Consider the following 21,478-nt stretch of genomic DNA (forward strand, 5'->3'; position numbering starts at 1 on the left):
TATTTTCTGTCTTGACTATTTTTTGAAGTCCTTTCATTCCTCTCTACATTCACCTAGTTGCTCTAGAGCACGGGTTCTAAAACTTCATTGCACCACAACCCCCTTCTGACAACAAAAATTACTACCTGACCCCAGGAGGAGGGGAGCCAAAGTCCGATCCCTGCTACCCCAGGTGGGTGGCCAAAGCCCAAGCCCCGCTGCCCCCGGCGGGGAGGCCAAAGCTGAAGCCCAAGGGCTTCAGCCCCAGTAGGGAGCCTGTAACCTGAGCCCCGCCACTCAGGGCTGAAGCCCTCGGGCTTTGGCTGGGTGGTGGGTTTCGGCTCTCGCCCTGGGCTCCAGCAAGTCTAAGCCAGCCCTGGCGACCCGCTACTCTAGGGTACTCTCTCATACTTCACTTTTGGTGGCTCTAAGTATTTTCATTTGCTCTAGTATTCACTCTTGCCTTGCTGTCCCTTCTCACATCTCTGGTATCTCCACACTTCCTCCTGTTCTCTTGACTCTGAGCTCTTACTGCTTTTGAGCTTTCAGCTCATTTACCATTCCAATCCTTCCTCTCTCACCTTTGATCCTATCTCACAAAATGGCATCTCATGTTTTATACTACCTTTCACAGGGTTAACATAGATCAATGGAAATTTGTCTTCATCCTAAATATATGTAATATTAAGGAAAACTATTTTCCCTGTCTTTTCTCCAGTATCTGTAGGAAAGTAGAGTCACAAAGATAGTGCTGGGTCAATATCCAACTCCTTTATCTACTTAATAGCTCCTGCAGTATCCGCTCACTCACAAACATCCTGCTGATAAAGTAGCTGTAACATTGGAAGGGATATAGATAAGAAGCTAGTCAGTACATTTCACTGTATCTCAGAAAACAATAATTTGCTTGATTCATTATTTTTTAAAAGAACATGAGAGGAAGCAGTGTCTGGCCTGAAGCAGGACTCAGAAACAGCTAGTACACACCCATACACTGAACACTGACTTCTTTGAAGGTACTGTCTTGTTCTACAGAATCTCAGCTTTCATTTAAAAAAATAAATAAAAGAAAAGCAAGTTTCTAACTCTTATGACTGAAAAGAAAACTTCTAAAAATGTGAACTAAGTGTAATCAAAGTAGATGGGAGCCTGCAGAAAGCCTGGAATTTTAGCACTGAGAGGTGTGAACTGGCCTACTAATCCCAGTGCAGGATATCTCAGTTGTCCAGTGATGATGATTTAGGTATCAACATTATCTGTTTCATTTTTCATATACGAGAGAAGAAGAGTGTGACACAGATCTGCCCAACTTATTTTGAGTGATGTCTCATTTTTCTGCCACAAGTGGTGTGATATTTGGGAGACACCATCCTTACATTCTTTTCCCCAGTCAAGAAGAAGCCAACGCCAAGTAGCCCTGCAGAGCCCATAGTCATATTCAAGTCCCAGGAGGCGTAGCCAAGCTAAAGGAACCCAGTGGAGTCAAACAGTACTTGTAACCATATTTTGAACATCTGCATAGTCTAAAGTTTGCATTGATTTGGATTTGGAGAAGTTTATTGTATTACTATGCCTAAATACCATATATACTCATTCATAAGCCGAATATTTTTGGTAAAAAAGTGACTTACCAAAGAGCGAGGGTCAGCTTATAAACAGGTCTACACCAAAATTTGATGATTTTAAACTCTATGGAATCATTGAATTGAATATCTAATACATTGTCATTTTGTTTACCTGGAGCTTGCCGTTCCCAGCCAATGGGAGCTGCGGGAAGTGGTGCCACTTCCCATGGCTCCCATTGTCTGGGAACGGCAAACCGCGGCCACAGGGAGCTGAGGGGCTCCATGACTGCAGACGCTCCAAGTAAACAAAACGTCCCGAGCCACCAGCGGCTTACCCTGATGGGCCGGGAGCCAAAGTTTTCCAACCCCTGAAATATTGTCGGCTTATGAAAGGGTCATGCAGTTTTTGCTATTTTTACCTATCCATTTTCGGGGGTCGGTTTATAAATGAACGGGCTAATGAATGAGTATATACGGTACCTTTGAAAATCTGGCCCTGTGATGTTCTTTGGGTTTTTAGAATGCGTAGATTTCATGCTCTGTCGCCTGGTTTTTATTCATAGATAGGAGGAGGAAGACGAGTTTTCCTACTTTCTCAACTTTCTATGACCTATTCCAAGAGAAGAAAATATTCTCTCAGCATCTTCTAGCTAAACTGAAACCAAAATAATTACGTGAAAAGAATTCCGGCACAACCAAAATGGAAAATATTTACATTTGGAAAATGTAAATACCAGTGTTCGCTCCATTGTAAAGCCTGAAAATAAAAGAGATTTAATGAAGTACATGACATTGACATATTTATAAAGCTTGAGAGGACCTCAAAAGTTAGATGCGCCCCCCCCCCCCCCCCCCGAATCTGTACATGTTTACAGCAGCTCTTTTTAACTCTCTAAAATTTGATTAGGGCTTATTGATGCAACATATTTTATTTATTTAAACCTAATTTCCTCCTTTGACGGGGTTAGTGGCCTAGTGGATGGGGGGAAGCTGTAAATGTGTCTTGATTTAAGTAAGGCTTCCAAGTAACATTTTCATAAGCAAATTAGAGAAATGTGGTTCATATGAAATTACTATAAGATGGGTGCACTATTGGTTGAAAGACCATACTCAGAATAGTTACCAATGGTTGGCTGTCAAACTGTGAGGATATATCTAGTGGGGTTCCCACAGGGGTCTGTCCTTGGTCCAGTACTACTCAATATTTTCACTAGTGAATTGGATAATGAAGTGGAGAGTATGCTTATAAAATCTGTGAGACAAGGTGGGTGAGGTAATGTATTTTATTGGACCAACTTCTGTTGATGAGAGACAAGCTTTTGAGATTTTTTTTAAAAAGATATTATCCCACCCACCTTGTCTCTGTAATATCCTGGGACCAACATAGAATCGTAAGACTGGAAGGGATCTCGAGAGGTCGTCTAGTCCAATCCTCTCATGGCAGGACTAAGTATTATCTAGACCATCCTTGAAAGGTGTTTGTCTAACCTGCTCTTAAAAATCTCCAATTATGGAGATTCCACAACCTCCTTGGACAATTTATTCCAGTGCTTAATCACCCTGCCAGTTAGGAAATTTTTCCTAATGTCCAACCTAAACTGCCGTTGCTGCAATTTAAGCCCATTGCTTCTTGTCCTATCCTCAGAGGTTAAGGAGAACATTTTTTTTCTCCCTCCTCCTTGTAACAACCTTTTATGTACTTGAAAACTGTTATCAGGTCCCCTGTCTTCTCTTCTGCTGACTAAACAAACCCAATTTTTTCAATCTTCCCTCAGTCATAGGTCATGTTTTCTAGACCTTTAATAATTTTTTGCTACTCTCTAGACTATCTCCAATTTGTCCACAACTTTTCTGAAATGTGGCGCCCAGAACTGGACACAATACTCCAGTTGAGGCCTAATCAGCATGGAGTAGAGCGGAAGAATTTCTCATGTCTTGCTTACAGCATTTCTGTTAATACATCCCAGAATGATGCTTGCATGTCTATCACAACACTATATATAAAATTTGCTGGGAGGGGTTGCAAGCACTTTGGACATCGGGATTAGAATTCAAAACAACCTTCATGAATTGGAGAATTGGTCTGAAATCAACAAAATGAAATTCAGTAAAGACAAGTACAAAGTACTACACTTAGAAAGGAAAATCAAATACACAACTACAAAATGGGAGCCAACTGATTAGCAGTAATACTGCTGAAAAGGATCTGGGAGTTATAGGGATCACAAATTGAATATGAACTAACAATATGATGCAGTTGTGAGAAAGCTAAATTCATTTTGGGATGCATTACCAAGAGTGTTGTATGTAAGACACAGGAGGTAATTGTCCTGCTCTACTTGGCACTGGTGATGTCTCTGTTGGAGTACTGTGGCCAGTTCTGCATGCCATGCTTTGGGAAAGAAGTGGACAACTTGGAAAGAGTCCAGAGGAGAGCTACAAAAATGATTTAATTTTTTTTTTTTAAAACCTGACCTCTGAGGAAAGGTTAAAACAACTGGCAGTATTTAGTATTGAGAAAAGATGACTGAGGCAGGACCTGATAGGGTTAAAATATAGCATAGTAGAATTATACAATGTTAGGGCTGGAAGGGACCTTGAGAAGTTAAAAGTCCAACACCTGATGCTGAGGCTGGTCCAAGTAAATCTAGACCAGTGTTTTTCAACCACTGTTCCGCGGCACACTAGTGTGCCGCGAGATGTTGCCTGGTGTGCCGTGGGAAAAAAATATTAAACCATGCTTGAATGTCGGAACTGGTTACTAAAATTTTTGAATCCCACCACTGATGTTAAGGACTATAAATAGCTCAGAATATCAGCTTTGTGTTCAGCCAAACAGGCCCAGGTTGCGCACTGAATAAAGTATTTTATAATTTTTCATATTTCTGTTTACTTACTATTTCATAATAAAGTAATTATAAAATACTTTCTTTGTGTTTATTTGATTCCTATTCAAGAGAATTACTTTATATATAGTCAATATAGGCACAGAGTTAAATTTTTTAACATTTTCTAATGGTGGTGTGCCTCGTAATTTTTTTCATGAAACAAGTGTGCCTTTGCCCAAAAAAAGGTTGAAAAACACTGATCTAGACCATCCCTGACAGGTGTTTGTCCAGATGTTGTTAAATCCACCAATGATGGCGATTGCACAGCCTCCTTTGGAAACCTAGTCCAGATTAACTCACAATTTATGACTAAAGTGTAAAATATATGAAATATTGCCACCTTGCTCCATCACCAGCTCTTTCTTTTCTTTATACCTGATTTTAGAAATGTTCTGGATTCCAATAATACTAATGAGTGTTTTAGTCTGGAAAAGCCTTAGATGATAGAGAGTCCTGAAAGTATTCGTAATGATATGCTGCGGTTTCTCTAGTTTCTCATTTTCCTTTAAGTCCGTGATTACAGGAATATTGTAATGAGCTTAACTTTTAGAGGAATCACTTATAACACTGAGTTTTATTAGTAATTTCTAGGTGGACAAGCATGTTGGAACTGGGATCCATTTGGGTGACGATTAGATTTCATAGTAATTGATGAGAAGGACTTCATGAAGGAAATAATAATAAATTATTCCTCATGAAAAAGGAAAGGAAATGGACACCTGTGGTATATCTGTATAATATTTTGTATACCTGTATGATGTCCTTACACAATATTTTATCTTTAGTTTTGAAATATTGTATCTTTAGGTTTTCCCATAAGACTGTATGGGAAGTTGAGAAGGTCAAAACTGGCAAGGAAAAGCTGAATGACACCATATGGGGGCAATAAGTAGAGACTTCTTCAAGGAATAGAATGATTCAAGCAGGTGGGGGGGGGAAATATGAAGCATGGCAAAAAAAAAATTGCAATAATTGTTTCTAATTTAAACTAGCCAAGTTAATGAACAGGATGTTGGGATTCCTCTGAAACCTCTTCCACTTGGCTCCCTGAGACCTCGGTTCGACTCCACTCTTGTCACTCAGGTTGTTTTGTTTGGCATACAGCAAAGCTATGTTGAGTTGATTAGAGCATTAGGAGGTGGGTATAGGGCACACTATACATCCAGATTTCAGAGTGGTAATCGTGTTAGTCTGTATCAACAAAAACAACAAGGAGTCGTCGTGGCACCTTAGAGACTAACAAATTTATTTGGGCATAAGCTTTCGTGGGTTAAAACCCACTTCATCAGATGCATGGAGTGAAAAATACAGTAAGCAGTATAAATATTACAGCTTACTATACTGCTTACTGTATTATAATACTGTAATTATTTACTTACTGTATTATTATAATACTGCTTATTATACTGCTTACTGTATTTTTCACTCCATGCATCGATGAAGTGGGTTTTAGCCCATGAAAGCTTTTTCCCAAATAAATTTGTTAGTCTCTAAGGTGCCACGAGGACTCCTCATTGTTTATACATCCAGAGTTACACAGCAAACCTCTTCCTTTATATAATTTACACATTATGTTGCATCACATATTTTGGGATTGGCTTGGTTACTTTGTAGGAACAAGTCCCTGCACAACATGCTCGCTCTGTCCACACACTTTTTATGTATGACTTACTCTTTACCTCATCTTTATGTTCCCAGGTTATCTTATCCATTGCTATATTGTCCACTGTAAATGGTTCCCTGGCTGTTCCACCTTATCTTAGCTGGGGAATAAGGGGTAGTGGAGAGCCAGCCACCCTTTCCTCTTTAAGACTTACTGTCTGAAAGAGCCAGATTTTTCACTTCTCCTCTGAGCCAACTGCTTCTCACTACACAGGTGGGTTGATTTGGGACAGGGAATTCATGGTATGCCTATTTTTAAATATCTTATAAAGGCAGCCAGGAGATTTTCAATCCGCAGTTGCTTTAAAATATATTTATAGGGCCTGTTCCCTCTGCTTTGAAATTCATGTTCATCCATGAGGTGGTGAATTACTGGTAAGCTATACATCTTTCATAAAATTTGTATCTACACACTCAGAAAAACTTTTGAAGAAATATTAATTCTATGAAGCTTCTCAGCTGTAATAACCACTATCCTCTCTGTGTTCATTTTGTCTTGTATTTTATTGTGTTCTGCCTGCTCACACCTTTAATATGTAAGCTCCTCCAGGCACAAGCTACTAAATGTCTGGTACACATGATTTTTTGTACAGCTCAATGTATGTTGATGTCACTGTATAAACAATATTAATAATGTCTTTACATTCCATGCATCACAAATAAATGGAACTCCCCTTTCTCTGAGTTATTTTTTTTTTTAAGCAGGGAAATTAGGTAGAGACTATCTCAGACTACTTCTTATCAGGATTTTATGCTTTCCAACTCTAACCTTTTCTCTAAAAAGCACCATACACGTTGTGAAAAAGACTGTGCCTATGGTAGTGATCCACTATCCAAAACTAACCAAAACATTTCATACATTGAGTGTCCAATTTTTCCACTGCCTTTGCTCCCTGTGTAATCATTTGCACCTCTGCAAAATGCGAGTAAAGCACTACCCAATCAGAATGGTACTGTTTTGTACTCAGTTACGTGTACTCAGTAAATGACTACCCAAGATGTCAAGGCAGTAGATATCAAGCATGATTTCTCTTCCTTTCCCCCCATATAACCCAGTTAAGATATACCTGGGGAGTGAATGGTGAGGGACTACATGTTCCATATATTGAGTAGGGGTGGGTGCTGCTGTTAATTTTTACCAATCTACATTTTTCTCAAACACCTTTTGAGGGTAAACCCATGTTAGACAATCTTAAGATTATTCTGTGTCTGCTGCTTTCTGAACCTGTACCTGTATGTATATTGCTTGGAAAAGATATGGGTGTAGCACAGGATCTGAAAACCTCCACCTGTCCCTCCTTATGATTGCATGACCAGCTAGCATTTAAGCCCCTAGTACAAAAGTTCAGAGAGTTAATTCACCAAAATAATAGATTTTGTTAAACCTGGTCACTGTGTTAATAAAAGGTCATTTAAAAATATTTGTATAATTACTTTACAGCAGGAACTCTGTTGCTGCAGCCTGCTATTTCACCTTTCTATGCTTTCCTCTGATATGTGGCTTTATTTACTTAATGGGGTTTCCCCTTCCTTTTCTTTGGTTTCAGATGCGAGTGTCTCTCTGGTTTATGTGGTTTCCCCATGTGTGAGGCAGGCTCCATTCCCCAAATAGTCTCACGTGGAGACGGAACACCCGGCAAGTGCTGTGATGTCTTTGAATGTGTCAATGGTATGTGAAGTTTCTATTATATATGAGAGGATGATTTTATGTGTCTGTGGGAGGTGTGGGTATTTGAACATGCTGTCCAGGGATTTGGAAAATAATTGCCTTAAGGATTGCTCAAGATAAAAACTCATCTGGAAACTTTGAAGATGCTGTAATGGGGCAAAATGACAATAGAAAGACATCAGTTTCTTATCCTTTAAAACTCACTGCACTCCTTCCCCATCTTTGTTGGGATCTTTTAAATATAGGTTTAGCGCACAATTTGAATTGACATTCAAGCTCTTCTTTGCCAGTGTTTTTTTAAAAGTAGGGTTTTTTTGCTACTCACAATCCTAGTTTTTGCACGGTGATTCTAAAGACAAATATGCTCTTTGAGCAATTTGAAGAAACTTTTTAAGAAACATACATTTCCAAAGCAGCTTAGAACAACTCTCATTCTCATTCTTTACAAAAGCTAATGCTTTGAGAAGACATTGTTTGAATAACTTGAGCTACTGTACTTCACAATTGTTATACATTATAAGTGGGAATGGACACTTTTCAATTGATGGTGGTGCTGTGGAAGAGGAGTGTTCTAGTGGGTCACAAGATGGGATGTATCTCAGGTGAATGCTAAAATGGGTATTGACACAATGGTGTCTCTAAAAGTACATTGTCCCATATTCATCTGGCATATGCTTGGGACAGCCGTTATTTCTGAATTCTTGTGCCCTGTATGCATAGAAAAAAAATGTTTTGAGTAGTTGCATATTGCGATATTATAAACAGCTTAAATGTTGTTTAAATAATTAAAATGTAGTACTTGGCACATAATTAGCATCTTTACTATGATAATAGTAGGGGAGGAGAATATATGAAAAGCAAAAGATGGGCTTATCTGTGTCAATGAAAAAATTACCATTGAAAGTAACTGATGATATGTTGGGGATAAAACTGTACAGTCTGAAGTGTTAAATGGAACCTATCTAATTTATTTGCTGCTTCATACATACCTGTTGAATAGTCAACTGGCTTCCAGTTCCATAATCCTTAAAACAACTGTATCATTTTTGAAAATCTGCGTACTTGATTTAACTATAAGACAGTGTTTGATTAATCATTCACTGTAACACCTAGATGACTAAGAAATATTGAGCCAGTTTCAGACATGTGTTCATTGGTGTAATTTATAGATTCTCTTACATAAACTCCTAAGGCTTTATAACATTTTGTGACTACCTTGGACCTATTTATATCTAATTTTCAATGTGTTAGAGTCTGAGCTGGTGCAACATATGTTCCATGGAGCTGGAAAGTAGGTATAAGAAGGTGTAAATTAATAGCAGCTGTTCCTACTTTATTCTGACATGTATGTCCATTGTATTTGACTTCCCGAGAGAGGCAGGATTTTCCTCGGATGCTACTTTAAAATGTTTGTGCTGATCTCATGCAGTTGACAGTGGTCTTGGGGTTGTACTATTACTTCCTTATCTGTATCATTGCCTTACTGTTTATCCTAAGATATTCCAAAGATTTGGCCCTTCTTTTTTCTTCTTATCCCTCAGATTTACCCATTGCAGTCTCACCTTGGTAGGTTATCGAACTTTGGCTTTCACATACTATATTATTGAAGGTTTAATTTACTTGAATCATCTTCTCATTAGCATTGAGATTGGAGATGCACCTTTACTACTTTATTTTGATAATTTAGCATCTGTTTATTGGGATTCAGTCCGTTCTTATGTGGTTTATTAGAATTTGTTAGCCTACTTTACACATTCTTCTAATATCTCTTGGCTGGTATGATTGCTAAAAAATTGTATAAAATCCCAGTTTACTGAAAAATTGTAAAGTTCTTAGTACGGTGGGCCTTTGTCCAAGTCAACCTCATCACAAAACATCTGCTCAGAGAAGGTGGCTTTAAGGAAGTAGAAGTCAACCTCAATGAGCTGGAGAATTACTTTGCTAAGGGCACAAAATTACTATGTAGCAGCATATCTCATACATGGCCCACAGTCATCAAGGGAGGGGAACAGAAAATGAGTCACCCAGGGCAGGAGCAGATGGGACAGGAGCCACCAAGGAAAGAAAGAGATGAGGGGTCTGATGGGAAGTAGCTGCTGAAGGAGTGGAGAGGAAAGAGGAGTTTTCCAGTGGAAGAGAAAACACAGAAGTCGTGAAAATGGTCTTGTCAAACAAAGCTGGTGTAATTGACAGGATTACAAGCTTGTTTTAGAAGGGTAACTGCTTAGATTTAATATACTTTGGTAAGGCATTTCACCTAGCACTTCATGACAGTCTGGTTAAAAAATTAGCATTCTACAATATCAATAAAACATGCATTAAAGGATCAAGAACTGGCTAGCTAATTGATAGCGCTCAACAAGTAGTTGTCAGTAGGGAATCCTCACTGAAATGGGGTGTTTTTAGTGGGGTTCTGCAGGGATCCGTTCTAGGCCTGTCACTATGGAACATTTTTATTAATCATCTGGAAGTAAATATAAAATCACTGCTGATAAAATGTGTGGATGACACAAAGATTGGTGGAGTTGTAAATAATAAGGACAGAGCACTCACACAGAATGATCTTGATCGCTTCGTAAGCTGTGCCCATTCAAATAAAATGCTTTTTAATATAGCCACATGCAAGATCATACATCTTGGGACAAAGAATGTATGCCGTGCTTACAGGATGGAGGATTGTATCCTGAAAAACAGTGGCTTCAATAATAATAATTCAACACGAGGTCCCAGTGTTATACTGTGGCAAAAAAAATATAAAACAAAACCAACCAAACAACAACAAAAATGTGATTGTTGGATGTACAAATAGGGGAGTAAGAGTAGGGAGTTGATTTTTACCTCTCTGTAAGGCATTTGTGAAACTGAGACTTGAAGACTACATACAATTCTGGTTCCACATGTTAAAAATGATTTTGAAAAATTAGGTAGGGTGTGGAAAAGAGCCACAAAAATGTTTCAGGTGCTGGAGAAAATACATTACAGTGAGATAATTAAAAAGCTCAGTCTTTTTAGCTTGTTAAAAAGAAGATTGAGAGGTGACTTAATTATAGTGTAGCATTACCCTCACAGGGAGAAAATAGCAGGTAGCAGAGGACTCTCTAATGTCACAGAGAAAGGTATAACAAGAACTCATGGGAAGCTGATGCCAGACAAATTTAAATTAAAAATAAAGCACAAATATGTAAAAGCGAGGGTGATTAACCATTGGAACAAACTACCGAGGGAGCTGGTAGATTTTTCCATTCTCCAATGGATTAGATTAGATTAAACTTGCCCTTGGTGAATCCATGTTGACTGTTCCTGATCACCTTCCTCTCCTCCAAGTGCTGCAAAATGGATTCCTTGAGGACCTGCTCCATGATTTGGCTGGGGGCTGAAGTGAAGCTGACTGGTCTGTAGTTCCCCGGGTTCTCTTTTTTCCATTTTTTTTAAAGATGGGCACTATATTTGCCTTTTTCCAATTGTCCAGGACGTCCCCAATCACCACAAATTTTCAAAGATAATGGCCAATGGCTCTGCAATCACATCAGCCAACTCCCTCAGCACCCTTGGATGCATTAAATCTGGACCCATGGACTTGTGCACGTCCCGCTTTTCTAAATAGTCCTTAACCTGTTCTTTCACCACTGAGGGCTGCTCACCTACTCCCCATGCTGTGTTGCCCAGTGCAGCAGTCTGGGAGCTGCCCTTGTCTGTGAAGACTGAGGCAAAAAAATAATTGAGTACTTCAGCTTTTTCCACATCATCTGTCACTATGTTGCCTCTCCCATTCAGTAAGGGTCTCACTTTTCCTGACCACCTTCTTGTTGCTAGCATACCTGCAAAAACCCCTCTTGTTACCCTTCACATCCCTTGCTAGCTGCAACTCCAATTTTGTCGTGGCCTTCCTGATTACACCCCTGCATGCTCTAGCAATATTTTTATACTTCTCCCTAGTCATCTGTCCAAATTTCCACTTCTTGTAAGCTTCCTTTTTGAGTTTAAGGTCACCAAAGATTTCACTGTTAAGCCAAGCTGGTTGCCTGCCATATTTGCTATTCTTTCTGCACTTTGGGATGGTTGTTCCTGCACCCTCAATAAGTCATCTTTAAAATACAGCCAGCTCTCCTGGACTCCTTGCCCCCTCATATAAGCCTCCCATGGGATCCTGCCCATCAGTTCCCTAAGAGAATCTAAGTCTGCTTTTCTGAAGTCCAGGGTCCATATTTTGCTACTCTCCTTTCTTCCTTTTTTCAGGCACATCTGACAAATTTTTCCATTTGTTCTTCACCAACATCTATTTTCAGTGGAAACTCTTGTACATCTGATGCTATATGCAGTCCAGTAGATAGGTTGATAAGCATCTCTGGATGTGATTCAGGGCCAAATGAGTTTATCGTATTATTGATCACATGGTTCGTAAGAGCTGTAACATCTTCATCTCTCTTTGATGCAGAGGCAAGGACTTGATTGTGGACTTTGTCTTCATTACCTTTTTATAGGCTGCATTTTCCTATCGTAGCTTTTGCATTTTCCTAATGTGAACGTGTGTATTGTCATCTCTAACTCTAATACTGACCTGTGCATAAATGTCACTGAATTAAAAAAAACAAGTTTATAGAATGTTTTAAAGGCTAATACTGCATGCATAGGTATTTACAAATTAAAACCTTCTACCAGGCAGATTAGATGCTACATTGTATGTACAAAAGCTTACAAATGGAGAAGCATTAGATTAGGAATTCATGTATACTTGTATCTACTCACTGTGCAGTACTAAGTATAGACACGCAATCTACTGCTACTGGTGCACAACCTTCAGTTTGAGACTGATCTAGTCAGCAAATTTCAATTGAAAATATTGAAAACTATTATCACTTATGAGTAAGACTATGTTTTAGTCACAGGTATTTGCCTGTGACCTGTCCGTGACTTTTACTACAAATACCAGTGAATAAAACTTGGGTGGGGGCTGCCAGGGGACCCTGTGGACAATGGGGGAGGATGGTCGGGCTGCTTTGGGTGGGGCTGCCCGGGGACCCCGTGGGTGCCCTGGCTGCTTGAAGGGGGGGCGGCCCAGGACCCCTGCTGGTGCTAGGGGGACATGGGCGGTGGCGCGCAGCCTGGGACCCCTGCTGGTGCTGGGTGGGGGATAGTGGGGCTGGTAGGCTCCCTACCTGGCTCCGCGCCTCTCCCCCGCCCAGCAGCAGCAGAGTTTGGGTGTGGTAGGGGGCAGGACAGGGTGAGGCGGGCTCTGGGCGGCGCTTACCTGGGGATCTCCCTGTTAGTATCAACATACCACTGATGACTGGATTTCTTCCTACATCCCTCAGTCAGCTGCTAAGTGGACATATGGCCAGGCAGCTCTGCGGGCTGCCTCCTCCTGCAGGCACCACCCCCGCAGCTCCCATTGACCAGGAACCGTGGCCAATGGGAGCTGCAAAGCCAGGGCTCTGGGCGGAGGCAGCCCGCAGAGCTGCCTGGCCACGCTTCTGCCTAGCAGCTGACCGAGGGGGATGTCATCGCTTCCAGGGAGACCCCCAGGTAAACGTCGCCTAGAGCCTGCCTCACCCCGTCCAGTGTCCCGACCCCCTGCCCCCTCCCACACCCAAACTCCTCTGGGGTGCAGGGATGTGGTGGCCCGAGACTGCCCCAGCAGCGGCAGGTGTGCCTGGCGCAGGGGCTGCCTGAGCTGCCCCTGCATTGGGCGCACCGGCTGCTGCAGAAGTCAGAGGTCATGGAAAGTCACGGAATCCATGACTTCTGTGACCTCCGTGACAAACTCGCAGCGTTACTTATGAGATACTTTGACGATTAAGAATGTAATGTGACAACATTTCATTTTAGTATATTGCAAAATGTTGATAGTCACATTTTTTGCCTTATGCTAAACAGCTTCATCATTTCTGGAAAAAAAAACAACCTTCCCTGTGCAAAACAATAAAAATCTTAATACATTGTTGTTTGGTAGCTATAACCAACAAACACCACATTAAGTTGTAGAAATGTAAACAGTAATAACTCTAGTGTTTCTGGAAACTACAAAAAACGACATTTTCTCATTTTGGTACCATTGTTTCACCTTGCCTACAGGCTTACATCTCCATGTCATACTTCATCTAAATGTACATAAAATAAGCCTACAAATGATAAATAATGTGGGTGGGTGTAGGGTGGGTACATTAAACTCCACCCTACTGTGGAGAATTGCCGCATGCCTAAATAGTGTCTGTCTTTGCTCTATGAATATTTTTTGTGAATTTAATTTAGGTATGATTTGGAGGGCCTATCGTCACAAAGGTGTGTTGTGCCTTTCTCTTGTCAACTTAATCTGATTCTGCCTTAGCTATGCGCCTTTCATTATGGGGGATAATCTGCTAGTCACAGTTCTTTGCAAATATTTATAGCAGTCTAGATTTTGTGTTGTCACCTCACAAGAACTAGACTGATAAAGCGGTTGTTTTTTGCTTAACATACATAGGGGAGTATGGCCTTATTTTTTTTCTCTAATGTTCACGCTGTTATTTCTTTATGTACTATAATAATAGATAATTGAAAAGTACTTTCTTATGACAGAAATAAGTCTTGATTCCTGTTGAGGATCAGGCCGGGTATTTAACTCTAATGCTGTAACTGGTGCTACTGGATCATGTTGTTTTCATGTTCCCTGTTTGGTCTTCATGTAGTAGACCTCTTCTTTGTTGTTTTCAGGTTCAAATTACAGCAAATACTTAAGTTAGCAAGTGGTTAGAGCCACATGACAGCAGGATTCTTAAGAAAAGAGAACATTTGTCTTGCAGATAGCATGGTGCTTTTCTAACGACGGTGTGTTTGTAATGTTGTCATCATCATCATGGTTATATGTAGAGGTCAGTAAATGTTCTGTGTAAAACTGGTATACTAATTGGGAGCATATTATAGGATGCTTTCTAAAATGCTGTACTGTAGTGATTAAGATAATTCAGCATGTGTGTTATACAAAGAATAATCTCAGTGGAATATGGCTCTTCTCCCTCCTCAAATCCTTTTACTTAAGTGATCAGAACTCCATTCTTTGAAGGTGGTAAGAGTCAAGCTCAAGCTGATATGTCAGTAGAAAGTTCCCCTGCCCTGGATCATTCACCAAGAATGCTGTGGCTTGGCCTTTCCAAGGTATAACTGAGCTCTGTCAACCTGAGTGACCTCCACCAATTTCAGCTTCCTCAAAGGTTCTGAAGATTGAGTATCAAATGCTGGAGATATATTGGTTCCATTCTGTTCAAGGCTTTGTAAATGAGGACCTTGAATATGCCCTAGAATTTCTGACAAAGATTTCAGAGTACAAAGCAATAGAGTGATATGATCTTGTCTTCCTTGCTTAGCAGGTAGGCTGCTGCGTGCTCTACCAACCTTAATTTCTTGGTGGTCTTTTGGATAAGCCATAGATAATGTATATTACAGTAGCCTGGAGGTGACAGAAGCATGGATTGCAGTGACTTTGTCTGTGGCGAGAGGAAATGGAACAGATTCTTAGCTACTCTAGATCTAGGAAGGCGTTTTTTGCCTCCTGGAAGTTTAATGATTAGTCTAGCAGTTTGTTTATTTAACACTGAAAGTGTTTGGTGCTGTAACAGACCCAAATCAAAGACCGTCTGCCTTGAAGGGCTTATAATCTATGAAGTAGACATAATAAAAACCAGGGCCGCCCAGAGGATTCAGGGGGCCTGGGGCAAAGCAATTTCGGGGGCCCTTTCCATAAAAATAAGTTGCAATACTATAGTAACATGTATTTGGAAATGTAAAAAATAACCAGTGAAATACATTCAAAAATTAATTGTTAATAATTTGAAAATACACAAAATACATTATTTAAAAACATTAAATGCTTTAATGGTATGTATACATTTGCAATTACATAATGGGCTGTCGCTGGGTGATGGTGATGGTTGGTGCCAATGGGCTGTTGCTGCCTGGGGGTTGTGCTACTGTTGCCCAGGGCTGGGTTGGGAGCTGGGCTCTGGGTCGGGGGGTGCCCGGCTCAGAGGAGCTGGGCTCGGAGCTGGGGGTCAGGGATGGGGGGAGGGAAATGGGGTCAGGAAGTGTCCGGTTCAGAGGGACTGGGGGTCGGGGGGTGCCCGGCTCAGAGGGGCTTACTATGCCGCTTACCCCCTCTCCAAGAGCCTCAGCGAGCCGCGTCCAGGAGCTCCTGCCGCTCGGCCTGCCTGAGCTCGCAGCCCCGCCCCCTTACCACGCGGCTCCGAGTGGGAGGACCTCAGGCCACGCCCAAGCCACGCCGCTGCAGCGCTGTCCAGGGCCGCTCCTGGACGCGGCGTGCTGAGGCTCTGGAGGATTGGGGAAGGCGGAGGCGGGGGGAGCCTCCGACATTCTTGTGGGGGCCCCTGCGGGGCCTGGGGCAAATTGCCCCAATTCCCCCTCGCCCCCCGGGCGGCCCTGGTAAAAACAGGACACACTGGGAATTCTAGATAAAAATAATTTTATAAATTAAAAAAAAAAAAAATCAAATAATCCCTCTCCTAGTTCCCAGTGTATTATAGTGGAGCATCAGATCCACTGTAGTTAAGGTTGAACATTGCTTTTTATTTAAAGTTGAACTCTTAAGTGCTCTATAATCTGTATGTTTACTCAGATTATCTTGAAATGGTTGTATCTCATGAGGGTTCTGGGTAGTTTTCATGGTACAAATTTGGGGTCATTTGAGCAAGGGCTTCCTAAGATACAAACCTATTAAATGCATTGTACAAAATTGAATAATTTTTCTAGTCCACATCTGGAGCTTAGACTATGACTCTGATCCACCCCAAACTGATCTCAGTTGTTAAGGATTTATCTGAGGAAGTGGATTGCACCTACTGCCTCTTTATAGGGTTTAGATTAGAGAAGTTATTACAGGGTAAGTTAGGAACTTACTGTCAGTAGCTGCAGCTGGAGAGAATAAAATGTTCATGTGCAGCAGGATTAGGGCCCTCTGGAAGCAAGAGGGATTCCAGGCAGCCTGTTCTCTCAGTGACTGGCTGTCTCAAGGGGACACTGCTGTGGCAGTTGAACCTTGGGTTTGTGTGATTAGACAGTTGACAACCCTAACACCCTTGCCCCACCCCTTATTCGAGGCCCTGCCCCGCTCACTCCATCCCCCTTCCCTCCGTCGCTCGCTCTCCCCCACCCTCACTCACTTTCACTAGGCTAGGGCAGGGGGTTGGGGAACAGGAGAGGGTGCGGGTTCTGGGAGGGAGTTTGGGTGCAGGAGGAGGCTCAAAGCTGGGGCAGGGGGTTGGGGTGTAGGAGGGGATGAGGGATGCGGGCTACGGCCAGGCGACGCTTACCTCGGGCGGCTCCCGGGCGGCGGTGCAGTGGGGCTAAGGCAGGCTCCCTGCCTTCGCTGACGTCGCACCTGGAAGTGGCCGGCACTGCAGCCCTGCAAGTCCTGGCAAGTCCCTGCAGCCAATGGGAGCTGTGGAGTAGGCACTCAGTGCACGGACAGCATGCAGAGACCCTTGCCCCCCCCAGGGGCCACAGGGATGTGCTATCTGCTTCCAGGAGCAGCGTGGGGCCAGGGCAGGCAGGGAGCCAGCTTTAGCCCTGCTGCGCTGCCGGACTTTTAGAGGCCTAAAATCTCCCGGTTTGGCTTCAGTAGCTTCCGGGAGATAGAGCCCGATTCCGGGAGACTCCCAGCAAAACCAGGAGGGTTGGCAACCCTAGCTGAACATGAGCTGTGCCTGTCACTCTGAGTTTGAGCCCTGTCTTTGGCAGAAATCTGATAATGATTGGTGAGCATGTGCTCAGTTCCTAGTGTGTTTTTATAGTATCTGTCAGGGTAGAGTCCTAGATTTGTGTTATTGGCATGCTGGGGCATCTCTCAAAGAGGGTAGAGCGAAGGTTGAGATGTAGGGGTGTGTTATGTACCTCAACTTTGTATTTCCTGGTTTTCAGATGTGTAAGTTTAGCCACTCTCCACATTCTGGAATGGCATAAGCTACTACTAGACAACTGTAATTCTGTGTTCGTGACATTTTTAGGCATGTAATATGGGAACACCTTAGTTCAGGGGTGCTTTATAAATGAATTATAGCCTCAGTCCTCGAAATCATTCAGAGGTGTTTAACTTTACTGTTCTGAATAGGCCAATTGGCTTTATCTAAACACCTGTGTAAGTGTTAGCAGGACTGGAGCCTATTGCCAAGAATGTCAAAAGGGACTAGTGATTTTGGGTGCCTCAGTTTTTAGGTGCTCAATCTTGTGATACTTTAAAACAGTTTGATTCTCAGAGGCTGAGTGTTCGGCACTTTTCATAATTAGGCCTGCTCTCAATTGGGTACCCAAAACCACTTGTTACTTTTGAAAATCCTGGCCTGTATTTTATCCAAGACAAATTGCTTTGTTTTAACAATGTTGCATATTTAATAATTTAATATATTATAATTTAATAACTCAAATGTTGAGATTCACACAGGTTTATTTGAGTTAAAGTGCCTATAAAATTAGCAGACATACCATCGTGGATCTGTAACATTCCATTTATCCTGCATGAAAAGTATGTTGTTTTCACCAGGGCTCAGTATTATTCAGCGGAATTTACCCAGTAGGGCTAGAAATTCCTGTGCAGAACAGATGGAATTAGAGGGCTCAAAGATAATAATGTGCATAAAGCTACCAAAAAGCAAAGCATTGCAGGACAAACCATTGCACCACTGCTCTCTACAAAAATCTTGAAGTAAGGAGATGGCAGTGGCATGCTTGTGGGAGAGTTATTTTAAGGAAGAATGTACAAAAGACAAAAATATATCCCCCAGTTTGTCCAAAGCCTAAGATTTGGGGGCGGGGTAGGAGGGGGAAGCATGTAGTAGCATGATACAGCAGAGTCTGTGTCCATAAAAGAGTCAGTCTGTGAGAGAGACTTTGGTTGAACTATTATTCTCTTTCAAAAACTGAAAATCAACTGGGATTTTTCAGAATGTCAATTCTAGAACAACAGAGGAAGGATATATACACATTTTCTCCGCCTTAAATGGGAACTTGAGGGGGAAGGGAAGAGAGAGGTTTTTATTTCCTTTGGAGTTCTCCAAAGAAAGAGAGAGAGAGTTCCCAAATCTAATGGCCACAGATTTCAATTTAACTTAAAGCAAGATTTATTTGATCCAGAAAATACAGAGAAAATCAAAAGTAAATAAAAGCTAAGTAGGATAAAACATGATTATTAGAGAGTAACAATTTAGCTAGCCAAACCTAATCTTAAATTTTGCAAACAATTGACTGAGCAAGAGTATAAATCAACAATTATGTTGCTCCTGCCAGCAGTACATTGTCATCCCCGCCTCCATTTCCAGATCAAAAGACCCTCTCCTAGCTACTCCATACAGAGCCTGTGAAGTCAGGTATTGAGTTTTAATTAGCATGCTAAACTTTGCAAGTCCTCACACTAAACAGCTTCATATAGTTAACATTGACAGTATGTTTCCCTATTTAGACTTTTTGGGGTGTAGTTAGCATATAATGATATTCTTGCTTCCATCAGTATTTTTCAGTGTATTGTTACCTTTCCAAAAGCCCCTCAACCTATTTGGTGACAGCTGAATAAATATTCCATTGTTAGGAAAAGTATTTTCAAGTGTTGTTTATTTTCTGACCATAGGTGGCTGCCTTATTTTCCTCAGCCAGAACTACTGGCTGGCAAGACTTATTATCTATAATATATAATAGGTAAATCATTCACTATTATTTATATATCCAATACAGTTAACCTTGGATTGCAATTTAGACAGTCATGCTGGCCCAATACCATCTGCTTATGGCTCTTCCTGAGTGTTATAGTCTCCTTATTTGTTCACATCTCACCTCCTCGCTGCTTGCAGCCCTCTGTACATTGCATACTGCATCAAGGGTGAAGTGTCCCATATCCTTGAACACACTCTGCTCAGTCCCCTGATGCCATCACTTCCATCCGCCATTGCTACCTTGTTGAACATCCTCGTTGTTTGTTTTTCCAGAGTTCTTGAGTGTTGTTAAAAATGTGTATTATTAAAAGTCTGTCTCCAAAACCAAACTCTCCTTGCCTAACTTCAGCCCACAAAACAGAGTTGCCCAATTGCGCTGGTATACCTCATATGGTACAGGTAGAGCTCTAATGGTTTTATGAACTTAGCTCGAATTCAACACTTCCATTAAGTTTTGCTTTTTCTATTTTTTATTAAACATAAAGGGAAAACTTTTAACAGTGATCTCTGCAATGTTAAAACAGAATGTGTGACAATCTAATGTGCTGATCTGTTGCTATAATTGATATAAAAGCATGTGAGGTTACTCTTAAAGTTTTACACTAGACTGCAAGTTTGATGAAGTTGAGATGTTGCTTTTTGGTATGTTATAGATAGAAGAAAACATTATGGAGTGTTGGAGTGCATTAATCAGTGGTATTCTAGGCATTGTGGAGGTCTTATTTCTGTGCTCTTAATGTTTTGGGTGGATAAGGTGTTTCCTGATGCAATCTTAACATCACTAATGTAATTTTCATGTGTTAATTATACTATGTATGCTTGTGTTTATAATATGTATATATGTGTCTTTCTATATATAAACATATTTTTTAATGGGAAATGGGGTGTGTGTATATATGGCAAACATAAAACCAAAAAAGGATTTTGCTCAGACTTTCAGAAAATACTCACTTATAGGCTGAAGCAACACATGGGAAGTCACAGCCTGAAATGAGAACTTTTGAGAATGTTACTAGCATAGTGAAAACTGGAATTATAATTTAGAGTTGCAATTCTATAGTCCGGTGGCCTTAAAATTCCACATGTCCTTCTAGAACAGAGTTACTTTGTCTTTTTTGTTTTGTTTTGTTTTTATTTTTACTAGTGTTCAGTGGTGTTCGATAGAATTTACCTGCACTACATGGTGAATTCTAAGTCTTCAAGTCTAACTACAGTGGTTTCCATTAAAATAGTTATACTTAATGTTTGTAAGTAATTAGCTTACTCTTTTCTAAGTGTAAGGAATGGTGTGAATACCATGGTACCATTAATTAGGCAAGAGGCAAAACTGAAAATACTTTCACAGTGACCACTGTATAAAGCCTTTTGCTATTGTAAAAGGTATAGTAAAGCAATATTTGGAATATGCAGAGACCAGGATATTAAGTTAGGGACTCTAGAGTGATGGCATGGGCTTCCCCCAATACCAACTTGGCGGTATGCAAAACAAGAAGTAAAGAGGGGAAGATGCCATTTTGTTATAAAATACTGTATGTAAATTGTAGAACACCAAATCTTAACAATGCCATAAACTGTTCTAAGTTCCCCTTCCTCCCTTCCATTCCCTTTGACAGATTCTATTTTCCCCATAATCCTGCATTTTTTGACTCTGTTTACACTGTAAATGCCTCAGGATAGGTTAGGGGCTGTTTCTTTAATAGTTGTGTAACGCACCATACATTTATGGCACTTAATACATTTTTATTAGCAGTAACAGTAATATTGCATCTGTAAATTACAGTTTTGTTTTAGTCCAAGCCTCTGTTTCATTTTTGTGGATAAATCTTTAGCAGATACAGAACTAAATGACTTACAGGTAGCTTCAACAATTGTCATCATAGGGAGTATACAATATGACCAGCAGTGATAACGCAGTACTCTGTATTCCACATGGCTTTTTATTTGTGTTGATATGCTTGCAAGTCAACTAAAACATATAGTATTATGATATTCAGAATTGCTAAGGGCTAATGCCCCAAGCATATACCA

At 40.9% G+C, this 21,478-nt stretch overlaps 1 protein-coding gene across 1 annotated transcript in view; it reads left to right on the plus strand.

The window, feature by feature from the left end:
- CRIM1 (cysteine rich transmembrane BMP regulator 1) overlaps positions 1-21,478 on the plus strand; it is a 314,885-nt gene that overhangs the window by 154,761 nt on the left and 138,646 nt on the right. The window contains exon 5 of the mRNA XM_065401910.1: positions 7,642-7,763. Coding sequence (XP_065257982.1) covers positions 7,642-7,763 — 122 coding nt within the window. The remainder of the gene's footprint in view (positions 1-7,641; positions 7,764-21,478) is intronic.

The sequence above is a fragment of the Emys orbicularis genome, chromosome 3, assembly GCF_028017835.1.
Source record: "Emys orbicularis isolate rEmyOrb1 chromosome 3, rEmyOrb1.hap1, whole genome shotgun sequence".
Classification (NCBI taxonomy): Eukaryota; Metazoa; Chordata; order Testudines; family Emydidae; genus Emys; species Emys orbicularis.